At 37.0% G+C, this 27236-nt stretch overlaps 1 protein-coding gene across 4 annotated transcripts in view; it reads right to left on the bottom strand.

Moving 5' to 3' along the window:
- DLGAP1 (DLG associated protein 1) overlaps nucleotides 1-27236 on the bottom strand; it is a 314534-nt gene that overhangs the window by 120452 nt on the left and 166846 nt on the right. For 3 of the 4 annotated variants that reach the window (XM_069853925.1, XM_069853926.1, XM_069853927.1), the window contains 2 exons: nucleotides 21103-22128; nucleotides 6116-6330 (listed from right to left, as the gene is read on the bottom strand). In XM_069853925.1, coding sequence (XP_069710026.1) covers nucleotides 6116-6330; nucleotides 21103-22056 — 1169 coding nt within the window. In that variant the 5' untranslated portion in view covers nucleotides 22057-22128. Of the gene's footprint in view, nucleotides 1-6115; nucleotides 6331-20182; nucleotides 20321-21102; nucleotides 22129-27236 lie in introns of those variants that run through there. The other variant, XM_069853928.1, reaches the window with a different exon arrangement.

Here is a 27236-nt window from a genome sequence, read left to right as displayed (position 1 = left end):
TGACTGCGGGCTGGAAAAGTTACTAATTAAGCCAACAGTAGTTCCAGAATACTATTCCTTCAGCTGTATGTCCAAAGCTTATAAAGATGGTCCAGTCTCTTTCATGGGAAATCAAAAAAACTCCACCTTGAAGCAAACACACAAAACATCTCAAGGAAAACAGAAACAATTCTTTCACTAGCTCAACATTTGATGAAAATGAGAGACTGCAACATGAAACAATGAAACACACAGTACTGGAAACACACTGTAAAACACTAATAAAAGATTAATCAGACTTATTCCTTTTGTTCTGACTAGGAAAGACATTGTTCTCTAATTGGAAGTCACTCAACAAGAAAGAAAAGCTTCCCCACATGTGTCTAAAAATATTCACCATAAGGAACATAAGACATTGCATCACCTTATATTTTCCCTCTCCTTTCCTCCTGTTTGTGATCTGGGCCAGTGAAGTTAATGGGACATATTCATTTATTTTAGCAGAATGATGACAACACCTCCATTTAAAAAAAAAAAAAAGCTTTTGTTTTTATGACATCTTTTTTTTTTTCTGGGGATGTTTTTGAGCATGTTAAAGTAATATAGAAACACCTTAAAGCAAATAGGACCTTATTCCTAAGACCAAGATGGTTTTCATTATTAAGAATGTTTGTTATGCTGTATGGTGAAGTGCAGTGTAAGTATATCAGCTTCAGTTGGTTCGGATGCTAGAACAGACTAGCCAATGTGTCAGGCTACAATGATCCTTACATCCCTTGTCATTTTCCTCAGTACAGACACTTCCCAAGAGCAGCATTTTAGAAAGTGGGAGAACTATATCTAGAGTTTATATTGTGCCACTGCCATATGTTTCAGTTTGTGAAGCCACAAAGAGATCTATGTATACAAACATGTGCTGCATCACTATAGGAAAATCAAAACTATAATGACCTCCAGCTTTGTGCATAATAGTTGACATAATCTTTGTCATATGACATTTAATTAGCTGTGTTTCTAGTGTAAAAAGCTTTCGGACTTTTGCTCATTCTTTTGTTCACATCAGTTCTAGGATCATGTTTGAAAACAGACATTATGCAATTTCACCATCAATTCACTCAGTGCAGATGATGCACTTCTCCTTCCCATCAGTCTGTCTGGATGTGCCCATATGTACATATCACCTTCCTCCTGATCACCACAGAACTACCACCAGACAAAATTATTTGGGAGGTCTGCAGATAATAAAACTGGTTCAATCATAATTTCTTTTGACTTTTACAAGGATCAGGAGGTTTTCTATCTGAAACATCTTATACTATATGACAATGGGGTGGTTGGATTTTTTTTTTTGCAAGTCATCCTAGCAGAGCTGGTCCTGCAACTCTGTTGAGATTTGATTTGTAATATAAGTTGACTCTAGCTTGAAGGCTTGTCCTCCAGGAGCTGACCCAATCAATTCTCAGACAGGTGTTGAAAAGTTGGAATTCAGGATGCATAAGTCAGATCTACCTCCTTCTTCTTCCTTTTGTCATTGTTATTAAGTTTGCTACCAGATTCTATGTCTTAATTTAGCTTGATTGTTTACTGTGATTTTTCAACTGAAGTTTTCAAAACAATCCTATCTTCAGATTCCTACAAACATACAAGTAGAAAGTACTTATGCTATTTGTATAAGCACATAAAAAATATAAGCCTGGGTGTAAACAAATAACATGCACACATTTTGAGATAATATTTTTTGATAAACTTTAAAATTAGGAATTGCTTGGTTTATTTTAAGTATCACTCACCTATGCAGTGAATCATAGGTATAGATGCAGCTATGATAGAAGTTACTCAGATGAATTCTTTACCGTGAGATAAAAAGAAAAGCCTGATACTTTTTGCTTATATGCTTGTACACTCTTTTCACATCAGTGGTGTAACTCGATGCCCATTAAAAAATGTCTGTGGTGTTTATAACTGTTTCTCAAAGTCACCGCTGACTAGAAAACCATTATGCATCTATTAAAATACCTTGAATATAAGGATTTGTTAAGAAAAATCTCGTTTCTGTTCTTCCTTCTCTCCTTTTCACGAGTTTTACAATCGCGTCTCCAAAGTATGAAGATCATTGAACTTGTCAATACAGTGGTGATCAGTGAGTACAATTTATCTCAGAAGAAACTCTGTATGATAAAATATGAGTTTAAACGAACAATTCTGCAACTAGATATAGTTGAAAATCCATGTAAAATGCCCAGAAATGGATTACCATTAATCACTGTAATATTTTGGAAAAAATAAAAAAAAAAGAAGTGCAGAAGACTCAAACAGCTGAAGTCAGAGTAGCAGCAATATTGAGTTAGGAAGCAGAATCTGAAGCCATGTTTTAAGCAGTGGAGAAGAGGAAAGGGTCAGAATGAAACAGAAAGACTACGGTGAAAGGATCCATCTCTTAGACCACTTGTCCTCAACAGAGTCTTCCAGTTTCTTCCCTATTCCTCATCTTTTAGATGGGAAAATGCTGCAATCAATTTATACCTTGTGCTGACTCACCAGTTACTTTGTCCATGCCCCTTCAAGAGACTGTAAGGGACAGTAGCAGATCTTTCTATGCCTTATCTAGCTATGGATCTTCATAAAATTTGCTGGAACTTTGTATCTTTCATGCTTCAGCCTCTTTAGCAAACTTTGTCACAGTGGCCAATGGATTCAAAAGTTACTGGGAGGTGGAGGTGACAGGTTGGCATGTGGACAGACAACATAATTGCATATTTTTTTTCCGATGAAAACCAGGCTAAACATTACCAAGGTACATATAGACAGTGAAAGAATATGTCCTGAATCAAGCTCATCTGTAATAGAAATGTCAGTTATCTGTTGGTTGCACCTTCTTTACAAATTAGCTAAGCAGTCCATTTTCCATCTGTTTACAAGTGCAAGATGAACTTCAGCCACTTTTCGGGAATGGGCAAGAAAATGTCACTTTTTTTTTCCAGCTAGATAGGTTTATCTAGACTGTGAAAGATTAAACACCAAGAAGATACTGCCAGCAACGGCAGAGAAAAAGAGCTGCTTACTTCCTGGCAGTATAATGAGAGTGCAGCAGCGGAGGTGTGCGTTTCAAGATCACAGCAAGCTGTGCTTTATTCAGAATGGTACCACAGAATTTGATACATGTGCTGTAACCACGTGGTAACCATGGCATGAGAGGAATATTGTAGGAGGGAGATTGTAAGGTAAAAGAAAACTCAGCAAAACCAGGAAAATAAATTTGTATTACGTAAAGGAGATATGACACAGTTGTACTGTTCAAAAATTCTTCCTCATAAAAAAAAAATTGGTAATAATGAAAACTTTTTCTTAGAAGAGTAGGCACACAAGCAATGGTAGATAGGTAGGTGGAAGGAACAGCGTGGGCTGCGAGACCAATATTAGACTTAAAGTAGTCAGAGAGGAAAAGTCCCACAGGATGAAAAATCCTTTCAAAAACAACAGTGAAAGCAAAAGGGAACATGTTTTTAAGTTGCTTGCTCTCTCAAGGATGAAAGTGAAGCCAACTACATATAGAAAACAGAAAGAGCATAGTGCAATGACGTGCAGAAGACCCCTGACAATTGCCGTGGCAGAAACGTCTCTTTCACAAGATATCTTGTTCTTCACTGACAGAATAAAACATAATTAAAGGAGCGAAATACCACTCAGCATTGTGGTGTTAAAAATATCTTGCAAGGTCAGTTAGAAAGTCCACTAGTGTCATTTAAAGTCTGCCTGCTGGTTTTTGGCTCATTTCCGTAAAGCTCTTATTCAGGTGCAAATTCAGCTCAAGTCAACAGTAAGCCAAGGAAATAACTTGTTATCACACACTACACAATTGCTTGATGACCTATATTCAGTGAGTTAGAGGCTTTAATTTAGTCTCTGGCTGACATGCCAGCAAAACTCTATCATACCTCTCAGAGTAATCACAGTAGCTCTGGGAGGAACAAGCACAGTAATGGTCAAGGTCAAGTCATACTGAAGAAATCTGCAAAAAGACTTAGCTTAACAGAAGTCTTCAATTCCCAGAGCAAACAATTGGTGAGTTCTCACAAAAAACGTCCTCAAATTATCATGTTCAGCAGAAAGGAATAAAAGCAATGCATAATTATGTATTATACAATTTGTCTCTGAAAGTGGAAAAGTTTCCCAGGAAGAGATATTTCTATAAAGTATTATCATGGATTAAAAAAAATAATTCTACTTCCTCCCAATTTATGTTGAAAAGTTATTGGAAAAGAAAAGTATCCTATTTTAATTTCGTATTTTTGTTCTCTTTTTTTTTGTTTTACTACCATTTACCACTCTCCCCTTCCTTCTTTTACCTTGTGATTTGCATCCTACTTCAGCCTAGATCTTAAAGTTACATGAATTTTACAGAGTGCAGCTTAAAATCAAATACATTCCTAAAAGCTTTCCTGAACAGGAAAAGATTAAAAAGCATAGGTGAAATGAAAAATTCATATAAGCACTTTGTTGAATTACAATGACTTTAAAGCTAAACCCCAAACTCCTGCTGCCTAGTCCCCTGGTCTAACACCCTCTGTGGGTCAACAGTGACATGCAGGACTTTTTATTTTTAATAATTCCATACTCTTGCAAATCTGATATCAGAACAGAAATGACAAGGGCAAATACATTCACTGTAATGCACTGTACTTCACATATATTTTATGGAACTACGGAGCACATGTTTTTAAGGTCTCAAAAAGAGTAAGCTCCGTGTCTGATAGTCTGTCTATGCATAAAGCATGGCTTTATGGAGTTTTTGGTGGTAAGTAACACATTCACCTTGCAGAGGCTGAAATAACTGATCTCAGAGTAGGAGTTTTGGCTCCAGAAAGGATGAGCTAAAGTCTGCTGGATGATGACAGGAATCATTGGATCCCTTGAGCAAACACCAGCTAGCTTATGAAAATCCCTGCAGAAAATGAGATTGCTTTCTCCTTTGGACATTAACAGAAAGACAGAGCAGAAGCAATTCCTGGCATCCCCTGAGACAAAGTCAGGCTAGCTGCTATGGGGAGCTGCAATAAGCATGTTTTTGTCTTCTGCTCTATTCATCACTGATGTCAAGAGCATGACATTCTTAACAAGGATCAAACACTGTTCTCTAAAATCTATTTCTCAGATAAGGTATCTGGGAAAAAATGGGGTAGAGGAGGACAAGGAACTAGAGGACATTACTGAGGGAAATGCAGAAGGAGGGTTTTGTCACTAATCATGGATACTAGAAGAGATGCAGCTCCTTTTTTTTTTCCATTTTAAAGCTACAGCCTTAGGCAAGTTATACTAAAATTAGGTTATTTTTGGTTCAGTGAACTATGATTCACTATTATAGCTATGAATTTTGCAGAAGACAGACAGAAACAATTGTTGATTTAAACCCACACTATTTTCTTTTATGGATATAATTAATTTTCTTGCTTAAGGGGACCTCTCCATTTTAGAATCATTTAAAATAAAACATTAGTACCGAAATTCTCCATTTTTGGCTCTTTTAAAAGGCCCAACTAGAAGAAAAACAAAAAGTGACATTAAAAAAACACAAATTCATCATTGCTCTTATCTAAACCTTCCATAAACAATTTTTTAAAAAATCCACTGTGGTTATATTTCTCCACAAAAATACAATGCAGTTTTGAGAGAACTAAAGATTGGAAACCATGGATTTGTCTATTTTCTGATAGTCTTTTGTATTTTTTTAATTAAATGTCAGATGTTCTCTGAAGAGTTGCAAAGAGCAGCTCAGCACTAATTTCACATTGAGCATATATAAATATACAACTACACAAAGCTTTCACAAGCCAAAGATATAATTCAGTGAAGTATTTAAAGAACAGACCTATTGTACATACTTGAATACTCACTTAATACTAACAGGTTGAAATACTTTGCCAATTCAAAGTGCACATAGTAGGGGCCCTTTTCAGAATAAGATTGAAATACATTCCCAAATCTATTCTGGTTCAGAAAAAAACCAAGCAAAAATAAGCATGACTAAACACACTTGTTTCAATACTTAACCGGTACCTAGAGGTAAAACGTGGAAACAAATAGGAACAGAAACTGCATGTCAGAGACATCTATGTGATGGAGCAAAACATGAACTTACTTGAGGGTGGTGAGCTCTGTAAGGGATGGCTGAGTGGCCTTGAGATAGCTTTCTCTTCGTGCAGCAATCTTTGGAGATGGCTTCGGACTTGTGTCTGAGTCTCCACTGTCATCATCCCCCATAGCTTTGATGTAACTGCCACTACGCATTCGTCGACAGGGAATCTCATCATCTTTTCCACGTGGAGTGTACCCAGTCCACTCATCCTGAGGAACCTAGAGTGATAAATACAACTCTCATATTAGTACACTCTTCCCTGATATAATTATGCAGCAAGATTTGACTGTGCTGAGCCACAACAGAACCATGACAAAAACTTTCAAGGCCAAGGGCTCATCCTTAATTCCATTTGACCCATGGGCTGCTGTTTGCTGTGGAGGCCCACTTCTCCACTGCATAGTTACAAACACTTTTGGAATTGTTATTTTCCATTACTTATTTGGGAATTTTCTAGAAAACATGCTGACAGAGGAGCCTCAGTTAGGTCTAATACTGTGCTGGATAAATCTATGGCTTTTTTTGGTGTTTTTCATTCAAAGCATTTGTAAACCATATTAGGGTACTTCTGGATCAGTTCAGCATATTGAACACCTGTGGGGAGGCACAAAAGATGACATACAAATCCCCATATCACAATCTTTTCAGATAGAGTATGCATAGCTGCACTCACTAGGATGATTTTGGTTCAAGATACATTTCAAATTAGTGGAGCTACATACTAATCATCACAAAAGCAGGTTTGCAGTGTGAAATTATACTGCTATTGCTTCTATAGCATAATTGGTGTGACTGAACACCTGTCAGCTTCCAGGGATCCTCCTTTTGAATTACGTCAGTTCGTGTGCCTGAGTCATGCAACCTTTTATTCCTTCTTTTTCTTCTTCTTCTTGATGCGCATTATTTCTTTTGATTTGAAGAAAATGCTGTCTATTCTTTCCACTGGATATCTCGAACACTGGGAATGTATATTCATGAGATATTTGGGATATAGCAGAGGATGGTCCAAGAGCACACTGCTCTTGCTCACCTGTCGTCTTTCCTCCTCTGCTCTTGAGGCTTCTGACCACTGTAAATGAACACCTCTCTCTTTACTGTTACAGAGGAAACAAGATGCAGTGGAGCAGGGTTGTTGAAGGAGTTTTTTTGAAGGTTTTTTTTTTGCAGAAATCCCATTTTTATGGCAAGAGTGAAAGTGCAAAAGGGCTTTTTAGTTGAACATGTTTTGCATTAGACTTAAATAACAGTAGCTGTGAATTTTTAGTTTGCTAGTTTTCTGATTACTCCTTGTGAATCAACTCTATAAAGCAAGCTATACCTACAACACTAAAACATTTACAAGCCACATTAAACAAGGAGTCCCAAATCTGTGTTACTAAAATTTGTACTACAGTTTAAAATACCAGTATCTACCAGGATAATCCCTGAGTGTCTCTTTGGCATGGAAAGTTTGTTCTTCAACAACATTTATCTTCTGCTCAGTATCTTGTGTATCTGTGTATTCCCAAACTTCACCAGGAGCATTTACACACCTGCTCATTTGGAGAAATCAAACTGATATACTGGACTGTGTGCTAACAGTTTAAGTGTTGATTCCCACTACAAACATAATCCTAAATCCATAGGCTGTTAGGACTTACAAATGTTACTGTCCAGGCTCAAACAAGTCCTTTCCTCTTGTGCCCAGACTAAGCTGCCTCTTCTCTCAGAACATTCTTGCTCAAGTCTGGCCTTGATAAATTCATTCAAAGCTTTGATATTTTCCTCAGAGGACTGAAGATTTAATCCTGCAAGTGTAAGCTAATTCGTATTTTTATCAAGATTTCTTCTTATGACTCAGTCTTCCTTCTCAACACTCAATTTCCCTTCTATGATGCTCCAAGTTTTATTTGACTGACTCTTTCCTGGTACCTTTTAAAAGTAAATTTCCATGTTTTCTTTAAATAAGTTTTAATTAATGAGTCCAGTAACTCTACTTCTGTGAAATATTAAAGTTCTTAACTTCCAGCAGCATACAAAATTTGCTGCTGTTTTTTTTTTTTTTCTTTTTCTTTTCTAGTTTGGTTGGTTGGTTTTTTTGGGTTTCTTTGTTTGTTTTGATTTTGCTTGGTTTTGATATTTGCCTAGTCTTCAAGAATATAAATTTCTTAAGATAGGAATAAAGCTCAAAGTGCAGTTTTCTTATTGAACAACGGCATACAGAATTGTGTATATACATGAAGTAATTGAATAAATACACTTAAAACACTTAAAATATTCATCTGGACATGGGTACAACTCTTAAGAACTGGAGTATTACAGACTGAGAGTACTAAGTGCTAACATAACCTACTCAAGGAGTAGGTTTGAAATTACAGCTCTGACATGTTCTCACATCAAATTGAATGAAAGCGCAAGAGCAAGGGAAAGGGCAAGGGAAAGGAGTGTTTCAATTCTGTGGCTGATAAATTTTCGCCTGGTCCGCAGCTCTAGAAAGTTGATGCTTTCATGGCATGTATACATTTGTAAAGTGCAAATGCTGTCAATACATAGTAGTGGTTTTGATTCTGATTTTTGACATACAAGAATATTTTTAACATGCAAGAGCATTTTGCACTTTTCCTCCTGCCACAGGATAATATTTTTCAGGTCTTATTTTTGCACTGATTCTAGGCTTATAGCATCATCGAACAGTGAAAATACAATCTACATTTATACGACCTCTCACATACATTTTGGAACCTACAGCTCCTGTTTGTCAACTGTAAAACCATGACTTTTCAAATCACCCATGTACAAAAAAGAATTTAACACAAGATTAGTAAAATAAAGCCCTGCAGACATTTTAATGACATGCTTGGACATCAACCATTAAGTCTGAAACCTGTAATAGTGTACTCCAAATCAGTTTTCAGACAGATATTAAATATCTAAGTTGGAGTATGTAGAGAATCTGTGAATTCTCAGAGGACACATGCTTTAGCCTGTTTAATATTTTATTCATTATGTTTTAGTTAAAGATCTGTGCTTTTTCTCATTAAAATAAATTACTGAATTAATTTTTAAAGCGCTAAATAAAATATGTTAGTATAATGTTAAGGTTCATGTCTTGAACTGAGAAAAAGTCAGAGCAGTTAAAGCTCATCTGACACTCATAATTCAGACAAGCTGAACACTAGTAGTTTTATTAAATAATACAGGTAGTTTATAGCTGCAATACTAGTGATAAAATGCAGTTGCTATGGGCACCGTAACTCCAAAATTCTTGAGTTCTGTTGTTAATAATCCCATGCATAAGTACAACACCTTTCATCCTAAAGCTTCTCAAAGTGATTCAGATAAGGTAAGCCATGTTTTGAAGATTGGTTGAAATCATGGAATCATAGAATCACTAGGTTGGAAAAGACCCCCAGGATCATCGAGTCCAACCATTCCCATCAATCACTAAACCATGTCCCTCAGCACCTCATCTACTCGTCCTTTAAATACCTCCATGGATGCTGACTCAACTACTTCCCCGGGCAGCCTGTTCCAGTGCCCAGTGACCCTTTCTGTGAAAATTTTTTTCCTAATGTCCAGCCTGAATCTCTCCTGGCAGAGCTTGAGGCCATTCCCTCTTGTCCTGTCTCCTGTCACTTGGGAGAAGAGGCCAGCTCTCTCCTCTCTACAACCTCCTTTCAGGTAGTTGTAGAGAGCAATAAGGTCTCCCCTCAGCCACAAATCTGCCACAAAACTGGAGGCTGGAACATCTCCCATACAAGGACAGGCTGAGAGAGTTGTGGTTGTTGAGCCTGGAGAAGGCTCTGGAGAGACCTTAGAGCAGCCTTCCAGTACTGAAAAAGGACTATAAGATTGCTGGGGAAGGGCTCTTCAGCAGGGAATGTAGTGATAGAATGAGGGGTAATGGTTTTAAGCTGAAAGAAGGGAGATTTAGATATTAGGAAAAGTTTTTTTACCATGAGAGGGGTGAGGCACTGCAACAGATTACCCAGAGAAGTTGTGGATGGCCTATTCCTGGAGGTGTTCAAGGCCAGATTGGATGAGGTTTTGAGCAACCTCACCTAGTGGAAGGTGTTCCGGCTCATGGCAGAGGTGCTGGAAATAGATGATCTTGAAGGACCCTTCTGACCCAAATCATTCTATGACTCTATGATTTAATGAAGTAGGGCAGCTTATAAAAAACAGCACACTATCTTTTTAATAGCTCTTCTACCTTTTAAACACTGTAGTTACAGAAAAAAAGTTGAGCTGTTCGCATAGATGAAGAACAAGGCAGTCTTAGGGAGTGCCATAAACGCACTGGCTGGTTGGTGTGCTGGAGGTCACTTCATGTCCAAAATCAAAGACTGATACAGATGCAACCCAAATTCCATTACCACACTATAGTTTTAAGGGCAAATCCTTTACATGCCAAAAAGAAAAGGATAGCTATGGTTAGGAAAACCACCTAGATTTAGAGAAGAGCCTAAAATAACAAACTTGACATACTTCCATTTTCACTTCACATCTTGAGGAAGGCAGAGTGTTTGAACAAACTATGTTATTGGCCTAGACAAAGCTGCAGTAGAAGAATGTAAGGGATATCTGATCAAAAAGCTATTTTGGTTAAACACTTTGCCCAGTTTTCTTGCTGATATTTAAAGTTGAGTCAGTTTTGTTGTTCGTTGGTTGGTTGTTTTCATTTTTTTTTATTGAGTAAGTTTTCTGTATTTAAGAGAATATTAAGGAAAGAAATTTGAGTCCAATTCCCCTCTATCTTATTTCAGTTTCACAAGAGTCAGGAACCCTGATTTCAGAAGCAGAGGTAGGAGAAAATACTAAGATGTCATGTAACTGGTAGAGAGCACTTGCAAAGTAGAGAAACAGTTCAGAAGCAGTAGATTTTTTCTTAGGCTATTAACAGTTGTAATATCTTTTTCTGAAAGGACCTCAGAGTGCTGTCGGTATATTACTAGAACAGCAAAAAAAAACCCCTTAAGGCTCAGCATTTCCTTTTATTGTACCTGTTTTGCTGTTCAGAAAATAGAGGCAGATAAAATAATGTCAACATTTTACTACTTCTGTGCTATAGGCAAATACCTCAAGCGCTCTTTAGTAAAAGAAGTGACCTGATTTTCAGTTTCCTAAAAGAAATGGCTGTAGCGGCTTATAGCAGGCAGTGCAATTTACTGTCACAGAGAAGTGTTTCAAATAATGACAAAGAAGTAAAACATAAAGCCCTCTCAAAACTACAGATTAGGAAAATAAAATTAATCACATTATTTCCTGCATTCTGTTTCTATACATATGGCACTGTAGTGTGTTTCCTTCCATTGATCTGGAAAAATTCTGGGAAAAGTATCTATGTGAACATCTAGCTCTTTTTAATATTTTTTTTTCAGTCAAGAGGTCTGCATAAATTTTCCCAAAGGCACTTGCTTTGTTTGAATGGCCAGTATTATGTCTTGCAAGGTCACATACGACACTGCATGCAAGTGCATATACAGAGTATCTGCTGCTTTAGAGGACTAATAGCTTTAAGATTGATATATATGAGATAAAGCTTTTAAGTAAATCACATTATCCAATTACTTTAGCAATACTGGTTTTTTAGTATCAGAATATCAAGCAGGAAAATCACTTGCATGATTGTTTTTACTCTCATGAAAAAGTGGGGAATAGCTAAATTCAGATCTAACAATGAACATCATTGTTTTTATTAAGATAGAGCTATTATTATTCACACTTTGAAGTAATAGAGAACCTGGAAACATTTAACTCTGCAAATTATCTTTATGATTATGTACAATTCTTTCTTTACAAGCCTAAAAATCAGGAGTGCACTTCACTTACACATAAAGCCCAGTGTACCAGAACACCATTATTACTTGAAAGAGATAGAAAATATTCAAGCAAAGGCCTCTGTGCCAGGCAACTGAAGCTTAAGACTTCAGCATACACCTGGAAATGAAACATTTGTTACAAGTATGAAAGCTAAGCCCATCCATAGTTTCTTTCTCCTCATTATATGACAGATATAAGATTATTTAGTAAACAGCAGGCTATACAGATAACGTACTGCCACCAGCCAACATCTTAGCTGGATTCAGCTTCATTTAGTGTATAGATTATCTGTCCTAATCCTTAGCTAAATTCATGTTGCTCTGGAAGTGTTCAGACTTTGTCATTAGACAGGCTGGACTGACTGGTCAAGTCCTTTAATGCATTTTTTTTTTTTGATATAAAGGAACCGTATTTTTCTGACAAGCTAGTCTAGGTCCCTACATAAAGAAACTAAGCAAGCAGGTATACTGCCCCTCCCACATTCATTTTAAAACCTCACACATAGTGGTATGTGAAAAAAACCCTAGCATGTAAGTACAAAAGTAAATTTAAAAAGCTTTTATTCAAATTCTAAACAATAAAATTACAATATCTAATTTCCTTCTTTTTTTTCCCCAAAAATTGTTATTAACTTACCTTACTAGATGAAATAGCAAACAGACTGTCTCTATAGCAAATTAAGTTCATTATTGATCTCTAGTTTGATTTGGTTTATTGCAGCTGAAATCATTAAAGCTTCTCCCTGTGCTTTGGCAAAGCAATGTGGATGACTATAGAAGTAAACACAAGGACTGGAAGGAGTGGCTAACCATTGCTCACAGCAGTAGATGTGTAACTTTAGCTTTCTATTAGTATGCAAATACTTAATGAAATGAAATCACACAACTGAAGAACAATGCTTAATGACTGCTCAGTGCAGATTTTCAAACCCATGCAATTTGGTTTTCTTAGCCATTATTATGCCTCTTCTGCATGCTGTTAAGGAAGTTTCAATTGCAGTCTTCCACTTAAGCCTATTCCTAGCACTCATGAATATTGAATTAATCAGACCAATAAAGATCAGTAACATTTCATTCAATCAATGTGCATGCACTAAGAATCACTGAAGTACGAAAAAGAAAAAAAAAAGAAAGCTTTAGAAAGCTTAAAGAACAATATATGTTTAATAAGTCTTGAGTTTTCAAAAAGGCAGAGAGGAAGGTTGCTTTTATTTAGGACAAACAATATGCTCAGTATCTGCAGCAACACTTGCTTTAACTTGTACTATTTCAGTCACCAGGTTCTACTAAAAATTCATTTAATTTAGCTGGCTTATCTCCATTTTTTTTTTACACAAAGAGCATTAAGAGCCAAAACAAAGACCCTGTCCAAGACAGAACAATACTTCCTCAATCCTAAGTGTCCACACCTTGCATCAAACCTTAGCAAGCTGTGTGAAGAATTGCAATCTTCCTTCAAATAACTGTAGTTTGGAAAGTCTTCTAAAACAGTATGAATGCTCATGCAGTGGCTAAACAGACAAAATGCTTCAAGCATTGCTCCACTTTATAATTTTCATTTATCAAAAGGTGCCTTGACCACTAGCCTGTCAATCTGATTCTCATCATGTTTTATGAAGAGGACTGTGCGTCTCCTACACAGAGCAATCACTTCTTGATTCCAGATAAATTTTCCCCTCTTATTTTACATATAAAAATCCAACCATCCATAAAGATGGATATGTGGATACAATGATTCCAGCCATGGGCCCGTCAAGTCTTTATCCCCAAACCTCAATCTGCAGACAGGAAGCCAAACAGCAACTACCACACCTATTAGCTGAAGGAAACATAACTGAAGGTCATATATCAGGACTCTCGGCCAGGACCTCAAACTAAAACTGCTTCCGTGATACTTATGGATAATATTCTTTCTGTGGCAGAGGGCAGACACTCATTCTCATCTTTCTCAATACCCTTGAAACTTTCAGTGCAGTTGGCTATAATAAGATATGGCTCCTTGCCCAAATAAGGATGACAGGATGACTGTTAACATGAATACAAATCCTTAAAAGGACACTTTCAATGACTAGCAATGGAGGAATGTTCTTTCACTTTTAGATACCTTCTTCTGGGGAGAATCAGTTCTCCCCCTAGTCTCTTCAGCACCTGCGTATAGTGACAAGTTGGCATCAAATGGCAATACTGTTATTAAATGAGATGTCTTTTAACCTTTCTTTCACTATACACAACCACAATCCCACTATCCAGCAGCCATCAGGACACAGGCTTGTTGATGGAGAACATGTAGCTGAATCGGTACCCACAGAAGAAAAAAGATGCAGTGAGGAGACCATTTTGAGAAACAACCCTTATGCTGTTTCTGTTGGCTGACTGTTGACTGGATAATCTCTGGTGCTTTGCTAATATTTTGTGCTAGCAGGCAGCAGCTGCAAGTAATGCAGTTAAGCATCTTCAGCTGGCTGTTAGCTTCTGTCACATCTTAGTGCAGACTTCACTGAAACTTCCACAATGCTTTCTTTTGGGTTATAGAAATTAAATACACCTGAGTAAGAAGTTTTCATGTGGCTCCAAGGAAGCTTCTCAGAACTTCATAGTGGTTCTTCTCAGTGACTCCAAACTGTCATCCCTGCTTTGCAGTAGTGTCCCACTGGATATCAAATCAAGGTCATGGTCTTGACTCATCTGCTGGAAAATGAATTGCTAGAGACCAGGAAATCTCAAAGATTTCCTAACAAACTGATTAGCATGCTGGGGTTATGTCAGTAAAGCAAAATTAGACAAACTTAGAGACAACTCGAAGACCATCTCCGGAAGCCCTCGCCCGTCAGAACTGTCACAGTCCCTTATCCAATGGCATGGCACATTGCTTAGCCTTTGGTGAGAGAAATATATGTCAATTAGAAGTCCAAACAAGACAGCCCACTGCACAGGCTCAGAGTAAGAGGATGAAAGGACAAATAACATACCACAAATTCATGTTCTTGTCGCTTACTTCACTAGTGACAGAAGGTCAGTTGTGCAACAAGCACAGTTCAAGAGCATTTGGAAGGCAGAACAGACACTGTGGCCAGCTGCCCTCAACACAAACCACTCTCCTGGCAGTGAGGTATTTACCCACTTAAGATCTGTACTGAAAATTCCATTCTTGAAACAAAAAGAGCAACAAATAAGGAAATATTCCTTATTACTTTGCACTGACTAAGGAAAACATATCACCACTTAGTGGTTTTTTTCCCTACCTACTTTGCATGTCCCAGCAATAAAAGTTAAAGATTTCAAATTCAGATGCAGAGAGAAATCATCCTCCTTGCTGGACTTGATTTACCTTGAAGATTTATTTTTTTATGGTGAAATTACTGAAAATAGTAAGATTAGAACACTAGATATTTAAGGCTACAGAAACGAGTCAGATCCAGGACTGAGTCAAATCTTACCCATGAAGGAAATGAAATAGATACCAAATGCCAGCTATTATGTGCAGCCATAACTTTCATAAACATTTCTGACATAACACTGTCAGTCGTGTCATCCAAATATGTTGCTAAATCCTATTAGTATGCTAACAACACAAAATGGGGATCCACCTGCCAGAATGACATTCATTAATGTATGCTCTGTTAGAATGTATGGATGTTAACAGAACGAACCAACAGTACTTCAAGTTAATGCAGAAAAAATAAGATCAGTGCCAGTATATTCAATACAGAATGGTGATAAAGCTAAAGGATAGAAAATTATTACATGGACTGATAAAATTGCAGCTTTATGCATAGTACTGACATTGCTGTAGAAAAGCTGACTTAGTTCTTCGGTGGCCCCCATTACTGCATTACTCAGACACCAATGGTCAGTCCAAGATTTAATTAAATGAATGAGAACACAGCGATTGTGAAAATATGTGGCAAGATCATTCTCAACATCTCAGCTGACAATTTCTATTTTTTTTAAGGTACATTAAAGGACTGCAAAGATGAGGAGGACAGCCAAACTGAAATTTTCTCCTGTATATTTGTCTTAATATAGCAAAAACATCTTCGGTAGGTTTGCAGGTAGGCTAAAAAAAAAAGATGTAAGTTCAGTGGTATTATTTCTTATTAATATACTTTTTCAAAATAAGCTATTTTGTGCTTTATTTACATTTTTAAAGTGCCCACAAATTCCCTAACTTTATTCATTATTCATATCACCCATCTCAAAATTTTAAAACTGAAACAAATTACCTTTCTGTGAATGATATTTTTTCCATTTTAATGTTCTTTGATACTAGTTTATTTTAAAATTCATGTGCATTGAAGATTTTCCAGGCATTTTCATGATTATTCCATTAAATGGAAGCTGGCCTAGAGTATAGTATAACATGATATTTTATTTCACAATTGTTCAATTTGTTTCACTAGCTTGACAAAGAAATATGTTTCATATCAGCCAGTAAAAAAATTCAAAACTTTTAGCTCATATACTTTGTAGTTCTGACTGGAAAATTGAAGAGGAAATAATATATGCTTCATTCATTTCAATTTGTAGTAGAATAAGAGAATAAAAGAATTATCTTCAGATATATGAAAACAAGATGATGAATAGTAATAGATTTTAAATTACGATATATATATATAAAGAGAGAGAGAGAGAGAGAGAGAGAGAGGACATACTGGAAGAGTAATGTGAACATGGTAGTTGGGACAGAAATGCAAACATCACAAATGAGGAAAAAACCAAGATTTACTGAAAATGCAGATAGACGTGTATAGATAAGCCAAATATAAAATATCAATCATAAATTGCTGTGTCATAGGATAAACACTTTGTAATTTACCACACTGTGTTAACAAATCATATGACATACTGGTCTTTATTAACACCTTGACCTAGGACAATACCCTCTATTTGGCCATCCATGGACACAAGCAACAGAAAGAGGCTGGGATTCATAGAATCATAGAATCACCAGGTTGGAAGAGACCCACTGGATCATCGAGTCCAATCATTCCTATCAAACACTAAACCATGCCCCTCAGTGCCTCGTCCTCCTGTCCCTTAAACACCTCCAGGGAAGGTGAACCAACCACCTCCCTGGGTAGCCTGTTCCAGTGCTCAATGACCCTTTCCGTGAAAATTTTTTTCCTAATGTCCAGCCTAAACCTCCCCTGGTGGAGCTTGAGGCCATTCCCTCTTGTCCTGTCCCCTGTCACTTGGGAGAAGAGGCCAGCACCCTCCTCTCCACAACTTCTTTTTGGGTAGTATTGTGCAGTGTCTCCTAAGAAACTGTGGAAGTAACTTATACTGAGACCGGAAAGCAAGTCAATCTAATGATATGAGTCCTTAACACTACACATTATATACTAACACACATTACAGAAAACTTTCACACAGGAAACTGAGTACAGTGTGAACCAGAGCCCTTCACCGCAAGAAAATGCTTATTATACTCAGAAACTTGCCTTATATTTTTTATAGTATTTCTGACAGTCTCCCACTACAGGACAAGCAATGCAAATGTGGAGCGTGGAAGACTGCACCATTGCCCCCACCTACTACACTTCAGTTTTAGAAGTAAAATTTCCACCTTCAGTCCCAAGTATCTGACACAATTGAGTCTCATCAGATGGGGTCAAAAGAAAAAATACGATTGACCCACATGAGAAGAAAAGAGGAATAATATGACAAATGTCATCCTCTGTATTTTTCTCCTTCTCTTAACAAAGGGACCAAGGAAAAGCAATAGTAATTACAGGGAATATTGAGCAGCAAAACTACAATCAGAGACAAAGTCTGCAGTGTATTTGATACTATATTAGCTCATGAACTCATAGAAAACAGGAGTGTCAAAGATATCTGCCTCTGTATTCAGACTGTATTTTCTGCAGGAAAAGAATGCTGCTTACATTTCATCTTCAATCATTTTACTTAACTTTAATTTTTCCAGAGGAGAGTTTACCAGAGAAGTGGAGGCTGTCCACTGCTTTATAAACTATTCTCTCAAGGGAGGGAAACCATTTTGAGGAAGAATTATGAGAAAACAAGAACAGTTCCTTCTCACCTTCCTTCAAATTAGTCCAACTGTAAACCTGGATCAAATAAAGCACCTTCCTGAAGTAAGACACAGCTTAAAAGAAGGAACTTATCTTTCTGCTATCCAGCTCCTCTTTCTCATTTCTTTAAATGAGAAATAAAGAGAAAAAAACTTCCATTCCTGAAATGCATGTGAGAGAGAAAAGTTGGCTTGACAGTCTTTAGACTAGTCCAGGAGCTAGTATCTCTTTCTGAAGACTCACAGTACCGAGATAAGCCTCCCCTAGACCTCCAAGGGTGGACACTGCACCTCAGCACCTGGTCTGGAAGCAGAGGCTGCTAGGGTAAGGAAAGACTGTGAAATGCAGGAGGACTCTGCATTTGATCCAAATTCCAAATTATGAGAAATAAGCCCATCTGTAACACAAACTACTGCCAACTCCTTCCACAGAATGCTTATGTGGAAAATATCACCACAAGTGAGATAATTGTTTGTTATTTCCATGTCTTTACACTGAGAATTCATCCAGATACTTTTATGATAAAAGTCCTTACAAGCAAATGTGAAGTCAAAGTCACCTACGATCTCTGATACACTCATATCTATGAGGATAAAGAAAATTATCCTGGGTAGGTTGAGTTTAAAAAAAGTCACTCCTTCATTGTATTCAGATACTATCCCAAGAAGAGTTTGCATGAACAAAATAGTCACCCCTTTCAAGGATCAGAGAGCTTTTGTCCTGGGCCACAAACAATAGCTTGAATTATGAGTTGATAGAAGAAATCAATTTAACATTTAATAAGCTAAATAAAGCAATAAAGAAGCATCACAATAATTAAAAAAAATATCAGAATTGTCAAGTGCTGTAATGAATTTGCCATTTTCATCTCATTCAGTGCATTGCTAATTGTTCCAACACAGGACACCAGTCTTTTGGTACAATGATGAGAAGGTCACCAGGAAAAAAATAGATATATAGAATATCTCTGCAGCCCACTAACAAAGTAATATACTCTGTCACTGTTAATATATACTTATATTGCAGGACAGACAAAAGGGCTCAATTAGGTTTTGCAATTCATTGTGCTGGGCACTGTGGAAACACAAAACGGAACAAAGTCCAAGCCCCAAAGGGCTTGTAGAGTAAAAAGATAAGTGATACAGTGAAGAGAAAGGCAATGGGATGCATTCAAAATAGAGTGACTTTTTAGTATCTATATTCATTTGTCATCCTTTTAAACTGCCAAGAGAGAAGAATAGTCCTGACCTGTTTCCTAAAATCTACACTGTTCTGTTTGAATATTGTCTCCAATGTTAATTGAAGCATGGTTAAGATTTTCCTTTTAAAAAAAAATAATTAAAACTAATTTTATTACCCTGGCTTTTACAAACAAGCATACAATTAATAAAAATGGAATGAAATGAAATGAAGACCAAAATAAAACTACCAGTGATGATGGGAAACACAGTGAGAATTTAGTTATTCTAAGTGAGAATTTAATTATTCTAATTCCTGCCCTTGACAATTGTTGGACATATTTTCATACAGACACAGATAATGTCCTCTAATTCCACTTCAAGAGTCTATTCCTGTCAGTTAAACATTATCTAAAAGTCCCTATGGAGGTGTTCATTTAGAGATGATGCTGGCACAGTTTTTCACTCTTTTCTAGCCATCTGGTCACATACTGAATTGTCAGCTATTTTATCTAACCTGAGAGGAAGATTGAAGGAGTAAACAAAAACAACAACAAAGGACATCTCAGGGTCCAAAGTAACCACAACAATCAAGCCTGAAGTTACAATTTTTTCTCACTCACAAAATTTAGACAAAATAGACTAATAAAAATCCCCCAAACAACCTCAAAAGCTTGTAACCTGAGGCAATTTTTAAACCTCTCTCCCTGCCCAGTCCATATACAGGGCTGTAAAAACACACACTGAGCATTCATATTGACCCTTCCCACCCAACAGTTAATAGATAATACACAGATCCATTTCTTCATATTTCAAACTTAGAATCCCAGAGGCTAACATTCAAAATTATTTTGCATGCCATTCAATAAATCCTTTTAAGATCAGTTTTTAAACATGAATGCCTCAGTCCTATGCTTTCCCTGCATACTGACTTAAACAACTGAATGTGGAAACTGGTGCTCTCATTAAAGCACCCATATGAGAAAACTTACTATAGTCTCTATGCAAATAGACAAGAGTCCCACTACATTAAAATGAAACCAAATTGTCTTAGCAAACCTCTTTTTTCCTCATGGTCTTCTCTCTTCTCTGTGCAACGTTGTTCCATCTTACACATACACTTAGATGTGCCATAAGTGCTTCGTTTAAAGTGCATAAAAGCTATCCACAGCTCTCCTGAGAATGAAACAGTTTTAATATTTTCTGATCCATGTTCCTGCCACAAACATTCACCGGCAGTATGATAGCTCCAAGAGCAGACATCTGATTCTTGACATTTAAAGATACAATACTGGTGAAAAATAGTGACGCTGTATTAACTGCAAACAGCTTGTGAGGGAGTAGGTGATGTACTCCTAAAATGTATAATCAGAACAAGTAATAATTTCAACCTTTTGATTTTTTCACTTTTGACTCAGAGCCATGAGAAAAAAGAATAGCCAAATAAACAAATCTGGACACATTACAATAACTAAATGTTTTATGAGAATTTATATTCTATGGCAAAAAGGAAAGTGGGTTGTTTTCCTGCTGGAGAAAGTATTAAGGTGCCCCAAAGTTTCTCAAAAGGGTCTCAAAAGCTTTCATAATAAAATAAGCAGTAAATGAAGGCAAATCTTGAAATTACAGAAATCAAAGAATTTGTATCCTGGTAACATTCTGTTAATTGACACTGTAATGATAACTGTAAGCACCACAACATCAAATTCTCTATACCCCTACTGTGACTGCCTTATAAATTTAAAAAGTACACAGAGAGGTCTTATATTTCGCACATGAAAATATCAAGACTGTTCCTACATGAACTGTTTCTTTCAAATACTGAATGCTGGCAAAAAAACCCCAAACCAAACAAAAAGCTGGGTTTGGTGGTCAGTGACCTCTTGGGAAGTTGAAATACTAGAGCAAACCTCCATCCCCCATAAACATCTAAGACAAGGCAGAGCACAGGTAATAGCAATCAGTTCTCCACACTGTACCTGGAGGTACTGACATGACCGTTCCTGTTGACACGTCTCTGCCTTCATCACTGTCTGGTCCATGTTAACTGATGCTTTCTGGTAAACTTCACGGGCTCTGCTCACGGTTAATGTAGAGGACCAAGAGCTTTTCTTCATTAACTGGGAGTCCAAATTCACAGGCAAGTTTGCACAAGTAGAGCATTTGACATCATTATTGCTTCTGGATGACTTCACAGTATGTTCGCTAATAGTGTTATAGGCTTCCATAAAGTATTGGGAAGAAGAACGATCAGGGCATCTTCCCATGGTCATGACCCCACTGGGACCATGATAAATGCAAACATCATTGTCCAAGTTGTCATCTGAACTCCACCATCCTGATGCATTGGATCTGGGCTTACCTTCTGATCGCCTTTCTTTACTCTTGCTGCGCTTCCCATACCTCATCGTCTGTGATTCCTCCGGACTCGCTTTGCCCCCATTGACGCTCCCCTTGGATGGTCCCTCCAGGGAATGGGACTTAGTAAAGAGCTTTTGGACAGAATGAACCAGATGCCGGATCCTCCCTGGGCTGTCACTGCGGTGCTCCATGGCAGTCCGCTTGTACTGCAGAGTGTGGTAGCCATCCCGATTCAGAGGCAGCTGCCGCTCAAACTGGTCCAAAAGATTGGCTGGAATGCGATTGGTCTTGTTGGTAGTTCCGTGGGGAACCAGAGCACATTCATCCTTGAGTTCGTGGTGGGAATTGTAATGCCTCCGGGGAAATGTGCTGCTGGCAATCTGATCGCTGTAGGGCACCATGCACTCTGCCTGAAAAGAGTTCCTTTGAGTGTAGTAAGGGTGGTCTGCAGGATGGGGGTCCACTGGGTTTAACAAATATGGCTTCCTGTCTGTGTGGTGTGGTAGACTGTCACATGGAGGGTCACAGGCCACCCCATGATGATGACTACGGCTGCTTGATAATCCCTTCATCGCTGATGTAAACCAAGACCCAAAGTCATCTAACACGTTTGGCTATGCAACCCGCAGATCTCAGAGAAAGTCCTAAAAGAACAAAACACAACAGAAACCATAAGATATCTGAGCTATGAGACAAAACAGCATGTGCACTTTTAGTATTCATTGTTTCTAACAGTAAAAATAAGTACAACAAACATTCTCTGATTCTTTTTATTACTTAATATTTTCCGTGTCCAAATATAGTGATAGGGACTATCTAAATAACGTAGAAGGAAAAACTATCTTGTTCAACAGCTGGAAAACAGATGCAAGAAAATTTTTCTGATATGAAATTGTCACTAATCCACAGCAACATAAGCATCACAACCTATACTCTAAAACCTCAGTCCTGAAAATATCCAGAGACAGGGGCCTCCCAGGAGCCCTTAATTGCTCATCTGCATGTTTTCCAAACCAAATAAATACATTAAAAAAATCATGTCCTTGATGAAGGACTTTATGGGTTACTTTATACCGAATAAAGAGCATGGTGCAATTAATGGGAAGTTTCTATCTGGCTTCAATGCACATCTGTTCATGACTCAAATGCAGTTTTACTTGATCTCCTTGTTGTCTGCATACTTTTAAGCACCCTGAGACAATACAAAACATTATTTCTTTAAGCTCTTATCAAATGAAGAAAAAAATGATAATACATTTTGCTAACAATATCAGAATGAAACTGTTTAATAAGCTAGATATTTGTGGGTTTTTTTTTATTTAGTAAAAACCAAACTAAAATAAAGAAATCTTACTTAGTGTGTGTCCTGGCTTCCTTTTCAGAGGACTAAGTAGTATTTAAATATCCCTGCCTACTCCTTCTACCATCAGGGGAATTGGAAGAACTAAAACTTGCACGCTGCTACAACAGTGTAAAGGATTTCTAGACATAATTGCAATTATTTGGCCCTGAAATGACTCACAATGTTACAAACTATTAATTACAACAGGTTGAAAATTAAAATCTTCATCACAAGTGATGTATTTACCACTCTGTCTGAAGACAGCTGTCTCATTTCAGCTCTCACCACTAGCAAAAGTCTGAATGCAACTGGTATTGCAACTTCTGAGCTACTAATTTATAAATCATGGAGTTTCAGATGTGGCAAAACATTCTTATGGTGCTGTCTCAGCTCCTGATGGGCAGAGGACTCTTTAGAGGATGCCTGTTTGTACCACACACAGCTGAAGTGGGATTCACTAAGCTACTTTATTCCTTTCTAGCATGGCTAATCACATCATACTTTTGGAAATGTCACCCTTGAGATCTTTCTTGGAGTATGGATAGACATGCATAGCAAACAGGTTTCTGTTATGTTCCTCCAGTGCTCACTCAGATAAAGTTCATGTTTTAATAGGTTGTAGATGTTATAGCTACTGACAAATTTGCAACAATGTTTTTTTAAAATAGCATTAAGTTAATGTCAGTCTGGAAAGCCCTGCCCTGATTTTCAGAACATATTTTATATTATCGTCTGAATCTGTGGTGAGCTAAAAAGTTTTTTTCAATATTTTTCAAAGCTACTGTGGATGTCCTGCAATTCACTCCTCCACACTGGATCCCTGCAATGCAGAAAATGTTCATTCTCAGGAAACCTTGCATTCCAAAAAAAGTTTTCAACATATCATAAAAGAATCTTGAAATACTCCAAATGAATGAACTCACTGGCTTACCTGAAGAAAGACATGGCCAAAGGCACTTTTATAAGTACAAAAATAATACATTCAGAGAGCAGGCCTTGTCAATGATATTGTAGCGACAATCCTTGGCACTTCTAAAAAGCATTTTACATCCTTCCCAACTCCTTTAAAAATGTTAGGCTGTGTAATACAGAAACATTCGAAGGGATGTAGTAGTAGATCCATGACTTGGATCATCAAAACTCTGACTTGACCAAGAATATCCAATCAACAAGAAAACCAGTAAAGGAAATAATAACCAAGTAGAAATGATCCAGTTTCTGCTGTCTATGGAGATATTTCACAGTTGAAGGCTTGTAAAAACAAGGCTTCAGACTGTTAATTTTTATTTAAATCCGTTTACAATCCTGCAACAGTCCTCAAGATGGTTGATAAGTTATCTTAGGGCTAAAAATAGACTAGTGTGCCACATAAGATAAAAATAGTAAATCTTGCCCCAAGGGTATGAGAAAACACAGAGAAGTACAGTAAACTGGGACATGCCCACAAACAATGATTTATTTTCATTTTTTCATTATCTGAATGGTTATGAATTTTTCATTTTTGTGTAATGTGGAAAATGAGTATATGTAGACAAAGAGAAGAAAAGACCAATAATTTACAGAATAGTGAAGTCATGACAGGCATAGGGGATGTCATGGAATCATAAGAATATGTAGTCTTAATATATTGATGGAGCAGAATGGCTGGGATGAAGAAACACTTGATCTGATTTATAGGCTGGGGCAGAACAGTGAGGAGCATCTTGAAGATAAAGATGAGCCTAGAAGATGTAAGTATGGTTTGACAGATGAGAGCAGCAGTGTTACAAGCTGTATTTTTGATGTACTGGCAATATGGATGCTAAGAAGGATGTGCAAGAAGTCTCAAAAAGTGAAAAAGCTTATGAAAAGTGACATTTGTCTTTATAGAGGGAAAGGGAAAGGCTTTCCATAAATTGTGCAGGAAGATATAACAAGCTTGGCTTAGCACTGCCATATGAGTTTGGATGGCAAGTAGGATGGTGGAAATGTTTAAAAGAAAAGATAACATTTAGTTCTACACCCATTTTGAGTCTGAGGTGTCAATGAATCTTCCATGAGGAAGTACTGGAGACAAAAAGCAGAAAATAGATAGGAAGATCTGCCCAAGAGGAATCAGATGAACAGATACAGAGAATAACAGAGAAAATATGCTTGTCAAAGCAAAAGATCACAGAGTTACAGAAAAGGGAGAATAAATCTTTGCAGGAGCAGGAAATGTAAAAGAAGGGGCAAAACCGAAGTAGCAGATCAGTAGTAGATCAGAGAGTGATAGAAAAACCAAACCAAACCAAAAGGGAGCAACCAGCCCGTGTAATGAAATGGAGTGATGGTAAAGGCTCCAAAACCTGTGAGAAATTGAAATTCAGAGTAAAAAATGCTTATTCTCAAGTCTGGTGTATGGATTATGAGAGGTTTTTTTATGCTGCAACAGCATTGAAAACATTTATTCTATTATGTGTCAATTGTGATAAAAAGATTAGTATTAACTGGAATATAGCTCATTTTACTTTATATTACTGCTGCCATGGAAGTATAATGAATTAGAAAAAAGAACCCAAGAATATACTATAGTGCACCCTCAAGAAAGGAAAGAATAAGTATAATACACTTTGCATCGAAGAAAGGTGTGGTGCTTTTCTTAAACATTTAGTGGACAATTCTTTTGCACAGACCACCCCCCCAACAAAATTCCTAAATCACTGTCACACCTCAATCCTGCTTTAATATGTTAATATCTTAATACACGTCTAGATAAAACCCCTCAACCTACAGTCTCTGATTTCATCAATATTTTTCAAAAAAGATGCATCATTTTCTGTAATTGTTTTGGCTGAACTATCAATCAATGTTTAGTGCAATTAACAGCTGGAGGCAGGGCTATCTGATCATTGCCATGAATCGCTGAGAGGAAGCTAATTAAGATTTTATTGTATCGTTATTTCTTGGCCAAACTAGGAACATTTAATTACTCATGAAATAAGGCAAGATAATTGATGAACATACTCTGTATTAATAAACAGTGGAAATAGCAGTTCTGTGGACAGCAGACCAAACCCACTTGATGGCGTGGGAATAAATGAGATATTAAATAGATACAGCATTGTAAGGCTGGAGAATGCTTATTACTTTCAGCATTTATGATACATTTGCTTTTGTTTTCCTGAGGATGCCCTGGGTAAGAAGGGTACGAATATACTAATCCTTGCTGCTAACATGGTGTCCCTAATGTACAACAATTTGTTGAAATAACTCAGTGGCTAGGAAAATGTGTAATTAATTCTTATGTAATTAAAGTAGAAATGCATGCAGAATAACAAAACCTGAATGCATAAATTACCTACACTTTACAGATTAAATTTAACTATATTTTCTACTCCTGTGCTCCAAATTTATTCATAAAATATGCCTTCAAGAAACATTCTTTTGCTTAGATATATGTGAAAACTTCTCTCATATAAAAGATTTACAGACATGCCACATAGCCCCTCCAGTTTCATCTCATGAGATTGCAGAATTAATTTTCCTACTTTTTTATGGGAAGCTGTGAAAAACAATCAGGTAACAAATGCCTTCACTAAAATAATGCATACATAGGTTTATAGAGAATAGGTAGATAATAGCAACTTACAAACCTTCATAATTGAACTATATTTTACAGGATCAGTATGAGGAGTCAACATTCATAATTTTTTCTTTTTTCAGTAATCTGATTACATTGTAGCAATTCAAGATTCAGAGCAAGGCAAACTGCCATAAGCACAATAGAACGCATAATGTAAAGTGTAAGGTCAACAACTGCTAAGATAACTGACAGAATAGCAGTTTTATCTATGACAAGGTGTGCAGCTTAAATATAAAAACATGCAAAAAATATAAAAATAGAAAAACTTGGTCTTGCAATTTGCATTACCAATATACAGATGGAAGGCTATACTAGTATATTACATGTAGTTACCAACAGACACCCAAACAGCCAACCTGAGCCCTTATGCCGAAAGCAACACCCTAATTAAGCATTATCAGAACCACAGCACCTTAAGTCTAATATCTTTGTTTCTTCAGAAACTAAGGAATGAGAGAAATTGATTTTTTTTTGTTTGGTGAACATGGCTCTTCTAAGATACCATTCAATGAGTTAGAGGACGTTTCTGAATCCTCAGTTTTGTGCTGGGTCCAGAAACTGAAAAGCTGGTAAACAGGTGGATGGTGATGTAAACATATAAATTCATGTATGTATAGCTCTGAGTCAGGAAGGCATTTAATAATGTGTGCAAACTGAAACACACATTTGCACCACGTTGGTACTTGTACTTCAGATTCCAGCAGCCTTTTCAAAGAAGTGCTGTGTTACTGTTTGAAGTGAAAGGACATAAGTTGTGCTTTTTAGCAGTACTATTTGAGATTGTGCTCCTATTTTATGCACTACAA

The sequence above is a fragment of the Phaenicophaeus curvirostris genome, chromosome 3, assembly GCF_032191515.1.
Source record: "Phaenicophaeus curvirostris isolate KB17595 chromosome 3, BPBGC_Pcur_1.0, whole genome shotgun sequence".
Taxonomy (NCBI): Eukaryota; Metazoa; Chordata; class Aves; order Cuculiformes; family Cuculidae; genus Phaenicophaeus; species Phaenicophaeus curvirostris.
The sequence above is the reverse complement of the archived record's forward strand: the minus strand, read 5'-3'. Positions and strand labels throughout refer to the sequence as shown.